The 17,809-nt window shown below is 39.1% G+C and overlaps 1 protein-coding gene across 7 annotated transcripts in view; it reads left to right on the forward strand.

Annotated features, from left to right (window-relative positions):
- The first annotated feature begins 2,490 nt into the window (after positions 1-2,490).
- Positions 2,491-17,809, forward strand: part of ATG10 (autophagy related 10) — a 199,866-nt gene continuing 184,547 nt past the window's right edge. Inside the window, exons 1-3 of one of the 7 annotated variants that reach the window (XM_039874979.1) lie at positions 2,892-2,946; positions 6,878-6,995; positions 14,722-14,841. In XM_039874979.1, the coding sequence (XP_039730913.1) occupies positions 14,734-14,841 (108 nt within the window). In that variant the 5' untranslated portion in view covers positions 2,892-2,946; positions 6,878-6,995; positions 14,722-14,733. Of the gene's footprint in view, positions 2,562-2,752; positions 2,947-3,926; positions 4,060-6,877; positions 6,996-14,721; positions 14,842-17,809 lie in introns of those variants that run through there. The other 6 variants (XM_039874977.1, XM_039874984.1, XM_039874980.1 and 3 more) reach the window with 6 other exon arrangements.

Here is a 17,809-nt window from a genome sequence, read left to right on the forward strand (position 1 = left end):
AGACAGCCCCCATCCGAGCGTGTGGTGGGCTCCGAAGAGGGGCTGCCTCCCGAGAATCAGGAGGCCTAAAGGGGTTACCAGGAGAGCAATAGGGAGGGGAATTGAGGATCTCCGGATCCTCCGGAGGTGCCTGTAGAACAGGTTCAAGGGATTTCTGAGGTGCCGGAGTGCTCCTTGGCTCTTGACCACAGCGGCAGCCCTTCAAGTACTTGGGGGCATCAGAAACGATATCGACCCACATGTTGATATATGGAGCCTGATCAGGGTGACCAAGATTCCCATAAACAACACTTCTGACTCTGAAGGCCGTCTGCAAATCAAAGGAACCCTCAGATGGCCATCCAACTCCGAAGGCCGGCCAGTCTACTTGGCAGAGCCTCTGGAGATCGAACCGAGTGACTGTTGACCCATAACCTCGGGCCTGTCGCCTGAAATCCTTAAAATTGTCCACAAGGCACCAAGGGAGTGGGCTTAGAAGAAGCCTGTCCCATAGCGACGAGGATGGACGTGAATGAGAATAAAAGTCCTGTGAAGGATAAGAATGTTAGACAAGGTCCACTCGGTGACTAGGTAGCCACTTGGGCGGTGCTGTAGCAGCAAGAGACCCTGCATAAAGAAGAATTAATGAACTAAAAAGAATAACAAGAAAAATCACAAGAGACATTCAGAGACCAGAACGATCAGACAATGAGATAAACTTGACGGAAACCAAAGTAAGTAAACTTATGAGGACCAAGGCAATAGGAGGGTAACAGTACATTCGACAGGTCCGGACAAACATACACAATACAGACAGACAAAACAGACTACAGGTAACACAAAACGCTAGCGTATCAGAAACCGAAACCGAAACAGGTACTGGGTCAGTCTGACGTCTCAGACCTGAGTACTAGGGAAGTTGTGCTGCGTCCAGCCTTCCACTAGTTCTTAGGGCCCACAGACGGAAACAGGTCTAAGAGGACTCTTAGACTAACTCACCGGTGAGACTGGATCAGAAAGCTCGTGTCCAATATTCAGAAATGTTTGTCCACCGATCTCGCTGATCTAGGGCCTACCGATGTCCAGGGCTGAGGAACGTCTCTCGGCGGCCGCCCCCTGGACGCGGTCATGCCCTGCCTGGAGCGACCAGGGTTGTGAGACTCAGAAAACTCCCCTTCTCTCTCTGGGGAGGATCTCACTGGGGCCTCCAAATGTTATGGCGTGATCAATTCTAAGACCCATGGAGCCAATTGAGATGAATTATGAGCCTTTATTAGCCAGCCGGCAACTGACTCTCTACCACGCAGGGTTAGAGGAGATCAGCCCTGAGCTCTCAAAAGAGGCAGCGCATAAAGCCTAGAACCACACCCTGGTTTAACATCAAACAAGTAAACAGATTAACCACACCCTAGTTAACATCAAACAAGCAAGCAGATTACAGAAGCAGAAGTTGGCTGTTAGCATATCTTTGCCCAGAACCACATCCTTAACACTCTAAGCTAAAGAATGTGATATAGAATTATAGTCATGGAACACAATTTTTATTTCCATATTTATAGCAAAATGTCTATATCCATAGTTGCTGCAACATGATAGGAAATTCATCTTTACTAATAGCATTTTTTAAAAAAGGTTTTGAACTATTTTACATTCAGGAAAACCTATCCCTTTTATGAGCTTTGGTAAAAACAGTGGTGTAATCACTAACAATAATTAAGATATAGAACAGTTCCGTTTCCCAAATTCCCTCAAGCTTCGTTTTAGTCAGCCCTTTCCCCTGGTCACCACTGATTAGTATTGTCCCTTTTTAAGACTTTATTTTGGAATAATTATAGACTCACAGGAAATTGCAAAAATAGTACGTTAGAGTTCCTTACACTCATCTTCTAGCTTTCTCCAGTGGTGGCTTTTACATAACTCGTATAAGATCAAAACATGCCTCGTACATTTGAAGGCAGGTTTTCCTTTCACTTCTCTGCCTGTGCTTACCCTTTTCTTTTCACACAAATTTAATTGTTGTGTTAAAAGGAGCAGATGCTAGTTTTCCCTCAGATGTCTGCTGTTGCATTTTCCATATTTCAATTCAATCGCTTTTAATATTCCCACATCTTTCTCTAGCCTTTTCTTTATCTCACCGTTTCCCTAGGTTTAATTCTGCTGCTAGATTTTCTTCTGAGATATGTGTCACAGATGGTACTATTATCAATTTCCAAATTCCTAACCTCTATTGGGTCCTTTAGTTTGGCCCTTTAGTTTTAAAGAGGGATCGTGCTTGTGCTTAATTGTGTTTACAATTTTGCAGTGTGCGTGTGTTAGCCAGCGTGGTTCTCTAACCTCTTACAGAGATGCTAGAGGCACTGCATAGCTCAGCCCTGTTCTAGCTCTACCCTTTCTCCATTGGTCACTTTTATTTTCCAGATATTTTGCTATTTGTTGGAGGAGTGTGCATAGGCCCTTGAAACCGCTAGCACCCCCTCCCCCTAGGTTTCGGCTCCCTCCCCGCGCCTCCCTCCTTCTGAGGGCTGCCTTTGTGCTGAGCAGCGGTTACCAACACCCTTTGGTTCCCGGGGCCCGCCTGTAAGGTGAGGGGCGGGGACTTGGCAGTGGAGTTCGCTCGCAGCAAGGAGGTCACACCCTCTCCAGAAACTGGGCACTAGGCGTCAGCCGCTTGCGCAAGCCAGGCCCCACGGGGCGCGGGAGTCGCAGTGCGCATGCTCCGACTCGGTTGCCCGCGGCGGCGGCCGAGGGCGGGGCCGGGCTCCTCCCGCGGTGGGCGTCGGTGCGCTGGCTCCACTCCGGCGCCGTTGCCCGGGTGGCCTCCAGGAGCCCGTCCCTCTCCTCCCTGGGGGCGCGGGCGGGGCGGTAGCTCGCCCCGCGCTGGGGACCTCTCCCCGGCTCCCTTCCCCCAGCCCCGTCGCCCCGCCCCCGCCGGGCTGGGCTGCGGGGTCAGGGGCCAAGCGGAGCGGGGTGAGTACTCCACAGCCTTTGCCGGCCCTGTTTCGCGCACGGCCCTCGCTCCCCTCCTGGGACGGGGAGGAAGGGCGGCTGCGGGTGGGCGGGAAGCAGCCCAGCCTTGAACAAAAGGCCGGGTAAAGGGGCGCTAACCGTGAATCGCAGGCCTGGTCCCGGCTGTCGCGCCGGAGCCGCAGCTCCGGGCGACCAGCTGCGGTGGTCGGGGTTAGAGTGGAGGGGGCCGTGTCCCTCCTCCCCCGGGGGTCTGGCTCTGCCACGCGCACTCCTGGGCCACGACCGAGACCTCACTTTCGATGTAGGTAGTTACTGCCATGTGTTGAAAGCCTGCACAGGGATAGCAAGTCTTTATCCGTGTAACCTTGAAACAGTGAATATTAAATTACTGGCGATTTCAATGGCCCTGTCCCACTCAACTTGAAGGGGTTTCAGATTCACTACCAGGAGGAATAACCTAATATAACCATTTTTTCCCCTCCCAGGTAACCTATGTACTCATAGTAACTGGAATCCCGAAGGGTAGGAGGTGGGATACAGGAATAGTTAACTGATTTATGGAAACGTTTATTATGAGAGAAAAACATTTCAGGAAAGGCAAAAAGGATAGCTATGTCTTTTCAAAGTCAAAATGGAGCCTTGTATAACAAGTCCACCTGAGGATGAATTAATTATCGATACTTTTGCTTTATATATTATTGATTAGGGCCCAGGCTGTGCAGTTACATTTTTTTGTCTAATTGAGATGCAGATTTTCTTCTGACTGGGAGAAAAACTACCTCTGGAGATTGTGGTTTTATTGTCCTATTTCCAAGATTTTTATAATTTTTACTATTTAGCTTGCTCCTTCATTGTGTGTTCAATAAATCTTTGCCACAGGTTCACTTTGTATGAATCATGTTTCTAAGTTTTTAAAAATTACAATTTGACAATGGCCTCCACTCTAGTGGCAAAAACTTAAGTTTGTACTTTTCAGGATGGGAAATACAGGCCCTGTGTAATACTCTACTACGCCATGGCACGCTAAGTAGAATCCTTCCTTCTGGCTTCTGAAGAGTCAAATATGGACAAGAAGAAACATTTACAAAATGAAAACGACCAAAGAAATATTGAGTATTGAGAAATTCAAATTAAAGTGTTGCAATTACAAGGTTTAAGAATTGTTGTTACTGATATTTTAATGGAGGAAGCTAGTGGAAACAGTCCATTCTAAACTGGATTCATTTGGATATAGAATGTTAGAAGATTATTTTCCCTCCCCCTCTTCTTCTCCCCTCCCCACTTCCCTTTCTGGGTTATTTAGGATAAGATTAACTGAGATTTCCCTACATGATGAGGCAATCAAGTTGGGCATAATGTTTCGTGACAAATTATAAGTTGGTAGCAGTTTCTAATGCCTATAAATTTCAGAGAAAGATAAGCAATGCCTTAAGGGAAAATAAGTAGGATAAAGTTTATATAAGTAGATTTCTTAAGACTGGGCTTGATTTGATTATTTATATCTTCGAAGCCTAGAGATGTGTTTTGGGCCTCTAGAGGCAGTGTTTGAATCATACACATAGTTAAGGAGCCATAACAACAACAAAGCACCATAAAGGTTATTTGGTGATTATTCCTTGGAAACAAATGTCTTCAGCCAAGCAGACTGGGTATAAAACAATTGTATGGGAATGGAGAATAAGCCCGACCCAAAAGCATCCCGATTAGGGAGAAGTTGCTAAACTGTAGAACCAGAGGCTCCATTAATGTACTTGGCACTTCAGGCCTTGAAGTGCTTGTTCTCACAGATTTATAGGACCCAAGAAGAGTACTTACTAAGAATAAATTTAGCTTTGAAGTTAGGGTTATTTCCTATCACTGTTATGTAATAGCTTGTGGAGAAAGCTCATCTCTTTTGCTTCAGGAACCTACAGTAGTTTCTTGTGCCCACTGCTTAAATGGAATCTCTTTCAAGCTTTAAGACTATTTATAAACTCCTCCTCCCCTCCCCATTTTCTTGTATTCTTAATCTATACTCCCAGACACGACTTCTCTACTCTGCCTCATTTCAACCTGTTCCTAGGTTCACTGCCCATTCTCAAGCCCACCCCATCCTCTTCATCCTGTTTTGTATTATATCTCTGCCTTTCAGTATTCTCATATAATTCAAGGATTATCTGAAATGTAACTCTTCTGGGGCACAGGCTCTGATTCTAGACTGCCTTAGGTCAAATGGCCACATTTAACAGCTGTGCTACTTTGGACAAATTACTTGACCTCACTGTCCCAATTTTCTCATCTGTAAAATGGAAAAAATCATAGTAAACTATCTCATAGGATTGCTGTGAGGATTTAACAAGCTAATACAATTCTTGACCCAGTAAGAGCCCAATACATGCTATTATAATTATTCTGATCCATACTAATTCTTTAAAGAGTGGTTATCCAATTTATCACTTGTTTTTTACTGTCTTCTATTCTCTGATGTTCTTTTCACTTTGAATCTTTTCTTACAAATTTAGTTACAAACTTTTGAAGGCAAAGACCATTCACTTTTTAAAAAAGTCTCTTTAAGTTCCCCCAGGATGGTTCTAGTTTTCTTTCTGTTTTCCATTTCTGTTGCTTATATTTTTAAATTTATACCCTATTTAGTTCTCAAAGTAGCTTATAGACTATATATAATAGAATAGCATACAAAATAAAGATAAATCAGGGTCACGAATGTATGAAGCTTTAGTAGATGAGATTGGAGTGTATTATACTGAAATATACACTATGAAAATTTATACAGTTGTTAAAGGTGGACCCCAGCTAAGTTCTGAGCTTTATGGTGGTCGAAGGGAAGAAAGCAACACAACATTTGCTCAGGAAAAACTTAGTTTCTTGGAAGTAAATATTTAGTGAGTGAAATGCAGATTGTGATAGCAGATTTCAAAGATATGCTAAGAAACCTGAGGGTTAAGTTCTCCAAATGTTAAGCCCCAACCTACTTCACAACGTTTTTCAGAGGGGGCTAATTGGTATTTTTATGGGACCATCTCATACATGTAAGATGCTAATTATACCACACTAAACCGCAATAACAAACTACAACCCCTTCCTTTTGGGTTAACCCAGCATTTCTAAACACTCCCTTTGAAACTGGTCCCTCCAGATACTGGGAACCATTGGACCTCATTTGCCATACTTTACCCAACCTGTGCTCTTTCTACTGCCATTTTTTTTTTCTTTTTAAACCTAGCACCCTCTTTTCAGGCCTTGTCTTGAAGGAGCTCTTCCAACTTTTTTGCATGCCTTTTTCTCCACTTGGTAGGCCTTGATGCAGATTTCAAAATTCAGTTCTTCAAGAATGGAATTCAGATCTTCAAGACTCCCCTCTTTGGAGTTGTCTCTGATTTCCCCAGGAAATTTTCACATTCCTTCCTGTAAGGACACACAGCAAGTGCTCAGTGCTAAGATATTGTAGGTGCTGAGTGAATGAATGAAAAGCTTGTGGAAATAAGAAGGCACATTAATCTAGTCTTCAATAAAGATTTTGCATAAAGAAAATTTAGAGAATTTCACTTCCATTACAAAAATGTCCAACTGGTGATTTCTTTTTCACTCAAAATAATGGTACTTAGTAGTATATTTTAAAAACAGCTGTATCTATATTTAGACTAGCAGTGAGTCTGTAATTTCTGATATAGTACTGATCATGTTCTTTACCTTCTTATTTGTTGAATATCTCTTGCTTTTAGAAGCTGGGTTTTTCTTTTTTCTTTCTTTTTTTTTTCCCAGTTGGGAACATTAGATAATTTCTAAGTTTTTCTCCTGATTCCCAGTGTAAGCCCACTTCAGAAACAAGCTTTCTCGCTTCCTCTTTATGGTGGTGCTCCTCTTTTTTATGGTGCAAGAGCTTCTTATTGACTCCATATTGTTATTGATAGTTTTTGTTTTCCTATTTTGACAGAAGAAGGACTTGTGTAGGGATGGTGTCGACCTGATTGGAGTGCACAAGCTCCCTTCATCCCCTTCACTACACCTAGATCCAAGAGGACTCTTGCTGTCAGTGTCAGGTTGGAGATCAGGTTGACTTGTTCAAACAAATTTATGACTATATCTTTTCTGTACTCTGGAAAGTTTCTTCCTTTCCTACTGTTTAATCTTTTGCTCTCGTGTCTATAATGAGGGGATCATTTTTGTGTGATTTGAAATAATCGTTTTTGGGGATGGAGAGGAGATGTAGTGGTGAAACGGTACTATTCTGAGGCTCATCCTGTTTCCACAGCTCCTTATTGCTGACTACATCACAGCATGCATTCTCCACTTGGCTTCAAGGTCCACTTCTAGCCTGGAACATTATATTATTGAAAGATAACTGCCTTGAAAGAGAATTACCAATGGGCAGTGGAGGCCAGTAGTGGGGTGGGGCGGGCAGCTCGGGATCTTTTTTTCTGAAGAAAATATAAAATGGGGGAGAGTGAGATGCCTTCTTACCTTCTCTCTAACTGGAGTTCTTGCTGCCCACAAAGATCCCTCAATTCCAGTCCAGGTACAATGTTGCATCCCGTTTAAACTTTGATTTGGGATATGTGTTTCAGTTGGAAAGCAGGAAGGTAGCTCTGAGCCTACTATTCAGCTGCAGTCATGACTGAAGAGACTTTCTCTCTTTTGCTGCCTCCCTCTTTGTCGAATTACCTGGGCCATGCCTGCTGTGCCCCACCCAGGCTGCCAAGTGCCCTGAAATCCAGGCCTTTCACTAGCCACCTCAGAATGATCCATGTTTTGTCATAGTTTTCTAGCATGATTCTTCCTCAAAAGTATTTCTGCTGCTAATTATGAATGCCTATTTAGGAGTCTTCAGAATCAGGTAATCTTTCTGGCCTGGGCCTAGGATTCCACATTTAAATTTGTACCCTGGGTGCTTCTTTTGCTCCCTAAAATTTGAGGACCATTTACTGAAGGACCTTGCTAGGTAAGTAAGTGATTAATGGATTAAATGAATTCAAGCCAAATTCCCATAAAGGTAATGGGTCGAGTTTACCTGTCTAGCTGGTAATTGCATTTTTTTTTTTTTTTTTTTTAAGGAAAGAGTCTAAATCTAAAGTTATAATAATGTGGAATTGTGGCAGGGAGGAACAAGTACAAAGGAAGTTGGTTACTTTTATTACTTAAAAATGATCTTTAATGTTTAAATGTATGTATAGAGTGTTCTATGATAATCACATTTTTATAAATGATTTTAAGTTTTGGGGAAATTTAGTTATATTTCTCAAAGTATTTTAGTCTAATTTTGACTCTGATAAACACTGATTTATAGATTCATCAAAAGAAATGTCTCTGACCAAAAAAAAAGTATCAGTTCTCCACACATTAGAACATGAAAAATGTGGAGAATGATAGTGAAAAATATTGTTTTTAATTAAAAAGGGTCATTTGAACAATGATTACACATGGTGTTAGAATTCACTGGGGCTGCTTTTTTGAAAAGATGTATTTAATAGCAGCAGAATAAACTTCTTCAGACTGTCTAGTCTTAGGGGCTAACTTATAGTTTAGAAAGACTGCCTTGGTGAGGGAAAAAATTATTCTACTGTTCCAATCTGTAGCCTCTGCTGAAGCAGTTAAAAAAAGGTTTTGGTTGTTTGAGCTTAAAAAAAAAAAAAAAATCAAACAGCTGTGCAGCAAGAGTGAGACTCAAGCAAAATAGATTAACAGCTTATACTTTATGACATGAAAGAGCACTGACTCATTTCTAACTTTTACTTATAATAAGAAATGAGAGGTTCATTGTTTAGGTTGAGATGAGAATTAGAATTTGTCTTCTTACTGAGAGTTCACCTATATTCTGTTGTTACCTCTAGTCTGAATTTAAAATGGCTTAAATCTGGAAACATAGGCAGTTTACATCTATGGTTTTTCATTTGTGAAATAAGGATTATTCTTGCCTTATTGCTTAATAAGATGCGGTGGTTGTTATTTCCATTCTTGACCATAATTTTAGCCATCTCATAATAGGAAGTTCTAAGATTCTAATTTTTGCCTCTACTAGTTTATGAACTTGGTAGAGTATTAGAGAGTGTTACAACTTGAAAAGTACATGTGAAAATGCTGATTGTCATATTTTCATTTTTAATGAGTTGAAATATTCTTACTTGAGCAAAGAGAATAATTCAGTGATAATTCATTACGGCACATTATGATGATTTGAATTGAGATGGATATCATTTTAATATAGTATAGTTCCTAATTTTGTAATCAAGCCCTAAGTGTTTGTGTTATTGTATGTAACATCCTTCAGCAAAGCCCAGTCCTTAGATAATTTTAAAAGTATTCAACCAAATATCAATTAGTGCTTTGATGTTCAGTCATCTTGCTAGTGGCACAGTGTTGTTAATTAGATAAACTATGGCTATTGAGTGAAATTTTATGTTTCAACTAACATTTTGAATAGTTCAGTAAACCTCCAGTAACTGGAGGGCTTAGAGAATGGAGTGTTTTTACTCAGTTCAATTTTGTTATTAAGTAAGTGTTTGTTTGGAATTTATAAAATATTCCAAAATATATAAGTACTCTTTATAAATTAAATTCAGTTTTTCTTTGATTGAATATCTCCTAGTATATGTCAGGGTCATCATATAGTTGGACAAACTATTTCTCTGACTGCTGCATATCATTCTTCTATTCTAGTTCTGTATCCACTCCCCAAGTGATTGAATGAGTTCTGTTATCTTTGTATTATTGGATTACAGTCAGTATTTCCACCCCAGAGTTTCTTTCCTTCTGCGTTCCAGATCCATGTCAAAATGCCTGCTAGATATCATCACTTGGGTATTCCACAGGTATTTAAAGCTCAAACTCAGTGTGGCTAACCTAAACCCATGTCATTCTTTAAACCCACTCTTCCTCCAGGAATCCCTGTTTCAGGAAGTGTATCACCACCTAAGGCCAAAAGCTGAGAATCTTTCTTGAATCTTCTCTCTCACCCGTCCCTATGAGTATATTATCAAAAAGTCTTTTGAATCCCTCCCTCCTCTGCCCTACTGCAAATCTTTGGCTCTGTTTAGCACCATTATGTCTCTCCCAAATTAATTTAAGAGTGTTTTAACTGGTGTTCATCCAGCAAGGCAAGACCAGTAGTCTACACTGGAAGCCAGAATGCAAAGCTGATTAGTTCACTCCTACTTTCAAACCCCTTTTGAGCCCTTATTATATTCCTGTACTTGGTGCTTTCTCTTCCCAAACCTATTCTCTCACTGTTCCCCTACCTTCTCAGATTTTCCATTGTGATCTTGGGAGTACACATCCACAGTAAACAAACTTACTAAAGCCTTAACCCATTATTTCCTTTACTACATACATTCTGTGGAGTAAGTGGTTAAAAACTGTTCCCAGGAAAAAGAATCCTATGGTCAAAAGAGATGGGAAATCCTGAGTTAACAGTTCCCTAACCACAAGTTTTGTTGTTGTTGTTGTTATTATCCAGGGTGGGGAAGTGGCAAGTGGGTATTGTATGATTAGTTTCCATACTTATATCTCTCATGATGTTAACTTCTCCACAGATCAGTGCTTCTACCAACTATTTTTAAAGGAAACTTGGCTTCAAAAAAAATACTGAAACCCTTTGAATGGAAGCTGCATTTTCTTTCACCCTGAATCTCAGGGTATGGAGATTGCTGGTAGCCCACACTTCCCCAGAGCCAATTTTTTGATTACTGCTTCTCCAGCTTCATGTAAATATTGCTGCTCCTTTGAGGCTCATGGAGTTCAGCTCTGTCACATGTGGCAGGGTAGGTTTTTTTCTCACATGTTGTCCCTGTCCACTGGTAGTGGCTGCTTTTAGCGCCATCTTGAGAAGGAATCCAAGGCTGCCTTCTGGTTCATCAAAAAGACATGTATTGGTTTATTAGTGATCTCAGTGGACTCTACATTATTGACCATGTATCTCTTAACATCTCTGTGCATTTCCATTTTAAACCATTTGCCCCTTTTCATTTACAAAAGAGAGATCCCAGATGATCTTCCGTATTTTTTAAGGAGCTCTCTACCCCCACCAGCTTTCAGGGTAATCCTAAGTGACTTCAGTGTCCATGTAGAAAACAACAATTATAAGCCTCATAGTTATTTAAACTTCCTGAGCTCCAGTGACCTTCATCTCCAAGCTACTTTATATACTCACTTCCATGGACCCAGCTGAGACTTTGTCAAGTTCTGAAATTTCATAGTCTCCCTATATTTCATTTCCCTCTTCACTACAGTCATTCTTAGCCCTTTTGATACTTAATATTCCTTGACCCTGCCTTATTTGCCCATCCTCTTAAACTGTTTCTTGGCATCTTTTCCTTTCCCACCTACTCTGGACCTCTGAGCTAATCTTGCTAGCAAATCTTTTTCCATCTTCCACCTGGTCCTTCCACTGAATCAACCCAGCAAAACTTCAGCTTTGCACGCATGGTCAAGCAGTCCTCTCTGCTGGTTCCCACACTTAGAGAGCTGAGCACTGCTGAAGGCAATCCCACTTTGTAGAGTGTTGCATTACAAATTCAGGCTCTCCAACCTGTGCTGGCCCTTCACTTCTATTTGCTTATCTTTAAATGCTATCTTCTCATTTCTCTCACTAGCATTTCAAATCTGTACTAGTTTTCTCAAACGTTTCCTTTCGTCGCTACCCTCTCACTCTGTAGCCCATCTTGCCTGCTTCTGCATCAAAAAATCTTGTGACCATCAGCCTTTGTCTTCCTTAACTTTGGGTCCTCTTTGAAAAACTTTAAATTTTATATTTAATATTCATCTTCAAATGCCTTTCCTCTCATTACAAGGGGCAAGGTGTCTATTGTATTATTCAGATCCATCCTTTCGTGCTGTTGACCACACCTACTCTAGCCCCTTTAGGATATTGCTTTATCCTAAAGTCACTTTCCCTCTTTGGTATTTTCAGCTTTCCATCTCAACCCCCTTCTTTCTTCAGCTTAAACATATTCAGATATCTCCCTTTCTTAGGAAAAAACCAGATCCTCCTTTAAGCCCATGTACTGCTTCTGTCATCAATTTGTATGTACTTTTCAGCCAGCTTTTTGAAAAAATTGCCTACAAAATTTTCACTATTTCCTTTTAGTTTTCTCTTTAGTCCACCACAACCTAGCTTTTCTCCACTGCTGTTGAAACTGCTCACACAGGTGCTAGTGACTGCTTCATTCATTGTCAGTTCCGTGGATGTTTTCTTAAGAGTTCTCTTTTTTGTTTGACATTATTGGTTATTTGTTAGTTGTTTTCTGCTCCCTTGAAACCTTCATCTCTGGACTCTGTGGCACTGCCCTTGCTAGGATCTCCTCCTAATGCCTGACTTTGTATTCTCTAGCTCTTTTGTTGGTTCCTCCCCTTTCTCTACAGGTTTCTTAAATGCTGGTGTTCTGAAGATTTCTTTCCCAACTTGCTGCTGTTCTCACTCTCCATTGAGGTTCCTAATTATTTTAGTTAAGATCCTTTAAACAATCTGTTGAAAATTATAGAGTTTTTCTCTCCCCAAATATAGATAGGTACATACCTACAAAATTTAGTGTAAACTTTCATGATCCATCAGAAACCATATTAAGAATCTGCTATATGCATTCTAGCTCAGTGATATGCATCCTCATGGCTTCCATTTGTCTCAGAAAACTTCCAGACCTCTTAAATCAATCTTGACTTCTCTCCATAACCTAAGATGTGTATTCTTTCTGTTCTCTTTCATTGCCTGGGTTCAAATCCTCATGACCTCTCACTCAGAGCACTGTAACAGCTTCTAACCCTTCTTCCTGCCTTCAGGCTTGTGCCCCTCAGATAATCCTCCACAGAGTCCCTAACTATTTATTATTCTGACCTTTTCAGCTCCAAAGTCTGATTCTTTATTTCCTATGGAAACAGTCCAAGCTCTTGAATGACACACACCCTCCCACACCATCCTTCCTGTGTGAGGGACTCTTCTTCTGCCTGCTATAATCTGAGCATATCTTCATTATTGTACAGACTTTAAATAGAAGTCCTCTTTCCAATGCTATCAGAATTGAGTTGAACAGTTAATTGAAGAAAGGGATTAAAGGTGGAGTTAAAACAATAATACACAACACATACTTGAAACACATTTTATTTCAACTTAAAACACATAAAGACATGCATTTGCTAATTTTTTCATGTATGACCAAGACATTGACTTTGAGTGTGGGTATTAGATTAGAATTTTTTGTTCATTCTTGGTTAAACTGAACCCAGAATGCATCCTCTAGATTTTTGGTTTAAATGAAAGTTTTGGTTTAAATGAAAGAACTTAGGCCACTTGGAAGCAGTCTGAGAGCAGAATTCTAGATTCGTATGATTTTTTACCCCCCAACCAATTTTTTCAGTTGCATTGTTCATACCTGGTTCAATAGTAGTTTGTTTTTTTTATGGAGACTTACCTTTAAAGTCTTTCCAAGGCATCTTAGGAATAACAGTTTTCTGTCTTTTTAACTTATATTTTATTGGTTTGATTTGTATAGCATTTAACTAAAGTATACTTTTAATACAAGAATGTGATTTGTGAACATATCAACTGAGTGGAGTAGAAGTGCTTCATGATCACAATGCTCTAGATATTAATCATTTTATAGAGGAAATGGACATTGTTTCGATTAATCTAGCAAAGTTGGTGGAATGGAGATTGGTTAAGATATTTCTACTGTAATTATTTTTATTGCTTATCTTCCTTTATTACAGTGAGTTTTCATAAGGCAAGGACTATATATTTTTTTCATTTTTGTATATCTAACCTTCACCTGTGCATACCACTTTGGAGATATTCCATGTGTATTTGTCCGATGAATGAACAAATTCTTGTATAAGTCATACTAAATTTGAATAATCAGAAAGAACACTGGACTGGGAATCTGCTATTATAGACAAATCATTGGCCTTGGAGCCAAACTGGAGTTTGAATCCTTTCTCATTTACATTCTTAAGCAGATTACTTTCTCTTTTTCATTTAAGAAATGAGGATAACAACTTTTGGATCATGGGAAGATTAAATGAGACTGTGAAGTGTCTAGCATAGTGTTTGACAAAGTAAGCAGGCAACAAGTACTAATTGTCCTGCTGATGCTCGTCACTAATGATGAGAATGAGGGAATTCACTTGGTCTCTATTTTCTTATCCAGTGGCTTGAACAACATAATTTGAGTGTCCTACCAGCTCTAAAATTCTCTTTCTATAAACCAGTGTTTTATGTTTTGGACAGACATATATAATAAATATATCGGTATTTTTTGATTTGTCATATTTGTAGACACAATAAAATAGGTAACTAATTAGGTAATCATAACCTTGCACCTTGGAAAACAAATATTTCCAGACTTTGGAATGTAATTTGTTAGTGAGTTGAACTCTCTAATAAAGTGTGAAGAACAGCTCAGCTCCACTAATCACTGTCATCCTAACTTCATAGGAGCTAAAGTAGGAAGTAGAGAAGGAAGTTCTAAGGAGTTTGGAAGCACTAGCTTAGAAGAAGTGAGATAAAATTAAGCTCTTGAAACTAAATTTATGGACAAATAAAGCTTTTTTAAACCACAATTTGTGTTTGTTATAAATCTAGGTTTTGGATTTTCATATTGATCATATGTTCTTCCTCATTAAAAAATGGGGATAGGATGAGAAAGATGGAAACGAAACCTTTTTGGAATGGCTCTAAGGTTATTTTCTGTTCTACATTCTAAATTTTGGTTTGTTTAAAGAAATAAGTAAATTAGCAGAATTCCTTTTGATATTCATTCTACATCTGATGCTAATATAGTTTTTATATTGCAGTTATCATTTAATATGGAAGGAGATGAGTTCTTTGGAGAAAAAACATTCCAGCGTTATTGTGCAGAATTCATCAAACATTCACAGCAGATAGGCGATGGTTGGGAATGGAGAACTTCAAAGGTAAGAAAAGAAAATTTTTTTCCTGATTAAATAGAGGTGTTTTTTTTTCTGCCATGTAAAATTTCAGTAATTGAAACTAATGTATGAAAGCTAGCTTGATTTAGTAAGCGGCGTAAATTGAAGAATGTTTTAAAACAGATGTCCGTTTTATTACTTTAACTATACATACTCATTATAGTTAGGCTAATGAAGTATTATCTAGAAAAGTCTTTAGGTGGCCTGCTTTAATTTAATAGGTAAGCATGCTTAGCATATTAATTATCTGAATATAGACAGATGCTTCAAACCATTTGTTTACATTATTAATTTTCATAGGAAACTATTTTTGTCCAGAGAGTGAAAAGATAACCCTGAGACCAAATCAGTTAAATAGTCAAGCAATCACAAATTCTGAAATATTGAGGACTGTGTTAATTGGGAATTTTTTTTTCAATTATTATTATTTTTTTAATTTTTAAAAAATTTAAAAAATTCTTTAATGTTCCCACATATTTGGGAATTTTTTAATAATATAAACACATTCTAAAACGTTTTCTCTTTTGGTTCTATTCAGTAATAATAGTAAAAAGGTCTATGTACCCATTTGTTTTCACAAATATATTTAGTAAGGTTTTCTGCCAAAAGCTTTTTAAGAGTTTCTTGATCTCTTTCTTAGAGAATATGTCTTCTCTACTTGACATCATATCCTATTTCTGAAAAAGTAGTAAATCTCAATTCTTTGCCGATTAGCTCTGTTTCCTATATGTACTCTGAGAAACATGAATAGTTTTGAGCTGATTCTTTTGATTCAGAACTAGGCCGAAGAAATGCAGGTCTTGATCAGGTCTAGAGTGTCACTAGGGAGAAAAGCCATAATTTCTTCTTGGGTCATCTGCTGACTGCGCTCTTACAGGGTGGCTCATGGGGTGGGTCAGAGGTGTAAAGTCAATTTCCTGTGGTACATTCCAGCCCCACTCCCTCAAGTTAGTGATTGGACAGGCCATAAGTCTTTAGGGCATCTTCTGCTCCAGGATAACATGATTTTACTGGCACCTAGTATTAATTTCTTTTCTGAGTATTTTATAATTTTATTTGCTATTGTATTTGAATTTTTATTCATATTCTTCCTTTTATGATTATCATTGACATATAAAAGAACTGCTAATTTTTGTATATTAATTTTATAACTATCCAATCACCTTACTGAATTCTCTTTTTAGTTTTCATAATTTTTCAGTGAATTCCCTGTGTCTTCTAGGTAGACTGAAGTATCTGCTAATGAGGAGTTTTTTGTTGCTTTCTTTGTAATATTTCTCTGTATTTATGAATTGATTAGAAAAATGTTAAGTAATAGTGAAAAAAGTTCTTTGTCTTTATCCTGACTTTAATATTAATGCTTCTGTTATATAGTGATTAAATAAAATGTTGGTTGTTTATTCATCAAAGGAGTAAAGCTTTCTCACCACCCCTTTTTTTTTTAACTTTTTAAAAATTAAGTTTATTAGGATAACATTGGTTAATGCAATTATATGATTTTCAGGTGTATATTATAATTTGACATCTGTATATTCTATTGTGTGTTTACCACCCAAAGTCCAGTTTTCTTCAGCTACGATATATTTGATCCCCTCTACCCACTTTGCCCTTCCCCTACCCCCCCTATATTTGACCCCTTTACCACTTCTACATCCCTCATCCCCCACACCCTATCCTCTGGTAACCACTAGTCTATAGTCCATATCCATGAGTCTCTGTTTGTTTGTCCTGTTCATTTGTTGGTTTTTAAGTTTATATTCCACATGTAAGTGATATCATGTGATTTTCAACTTTTTCTGTCTGGCTTATTTCACTTATCATGATTATCTCGAGGTCCATCCATGTTGTCGCAAATGGCAGGATTTCATCTCTTCTTATGGCTGAGTAGTATTCCATTGTATATATGTACCACAGCTTCTTTAGCCAATTATCTGTCATAGGACACTTCAGTTGCTTCCATGTCTTGGCCTCTGTGAATAATGCTGCTATGAACATCGGTGTGCAAATATCTTTTTAGATATATGTTTTCAAGTCTTTGGGATAAATACCCAGTAGAGGGATTGCTGGATCATATGGTAAATCAATTCTTAGTTTTTTGAGGAACCTCCATACTGTTTTCCATAGTGGCTGTACCAATTTTCAGTCCCACCAGCAGTGTATGAGGGTTCCTTTTTCTTAGCATCCTCTCTAGCATTTGTTATTTCTTGTCCTGTTGATTATCTGACCCCTTTTGACCTGTAATAATTTGTGTGTTTACTCTTTGAGAACATTCCCTTTTCATCAGGTTTTTTAAAAAAGAACTTTTCCTTTATCTTAAGCTGGAGGCAGGATGATATAGATTCCTGTTACCATTTCTGCTACTAGCAGAATGGGGAAGAAGAATGTTAGGAAGGGAGCTGGAACTGGACTGTGTTTGTATCTGTATGTGTATATGTGTTGGGTTGAGTTGGGCCCCTGGGAATAATCTCCAGGAGAAAAATTAGGTGTCAGAAATTTCTTCACTGGATTTGTTGAAATCATGTCCCAAGAACCAGTTTCCGTGATTTGTTTTTATTCTTGGAGTAGCTTCTGTTTCAGAGACAGGTATGTAAGGCTAGCTACTTGTTTGCCGCCATTGCCTGCTGAATGAGGAAAGTTCCCCTATACATTTGGAGTGAGAATTGCACCTCTAATTAAGTATAGTTCTTTTTAATGTGGATGTGAGCCCATGGATAGCATCGAAACAAAACAAAACACTGTTGAGAGAAAATCTTTATAGCTTTAGGGTAAGGACTGCAAACTCAAAAGTCTGCTGAGACCAGCCGTGGTAATGCCAGGGACACAGCAATATGGACACTGAGTCCTGTGGCCTGTGGCTGACCAGAGTACTTGGCCTGTTGCCAGGTTGGAAAATGAGCCCAAGGGTTACCAGATCTTCTAAGAAAATTAAAAAAGATTTGGGAGGAGAAGTCTG

This window comes from Pteropus medius, unplaced genomic scaffold, assembly GCF_902729225.1.
Source record: "Pteropus medius unplaced genomic scaffold, Ma_sr-lr_union100, whole genome shotgun sequence".
NCBI lineage: Eukaryota > Metazoa > Chordata > Mammalia > Chiroptera > Pteropodidae > Pteropus > Pteropus medius.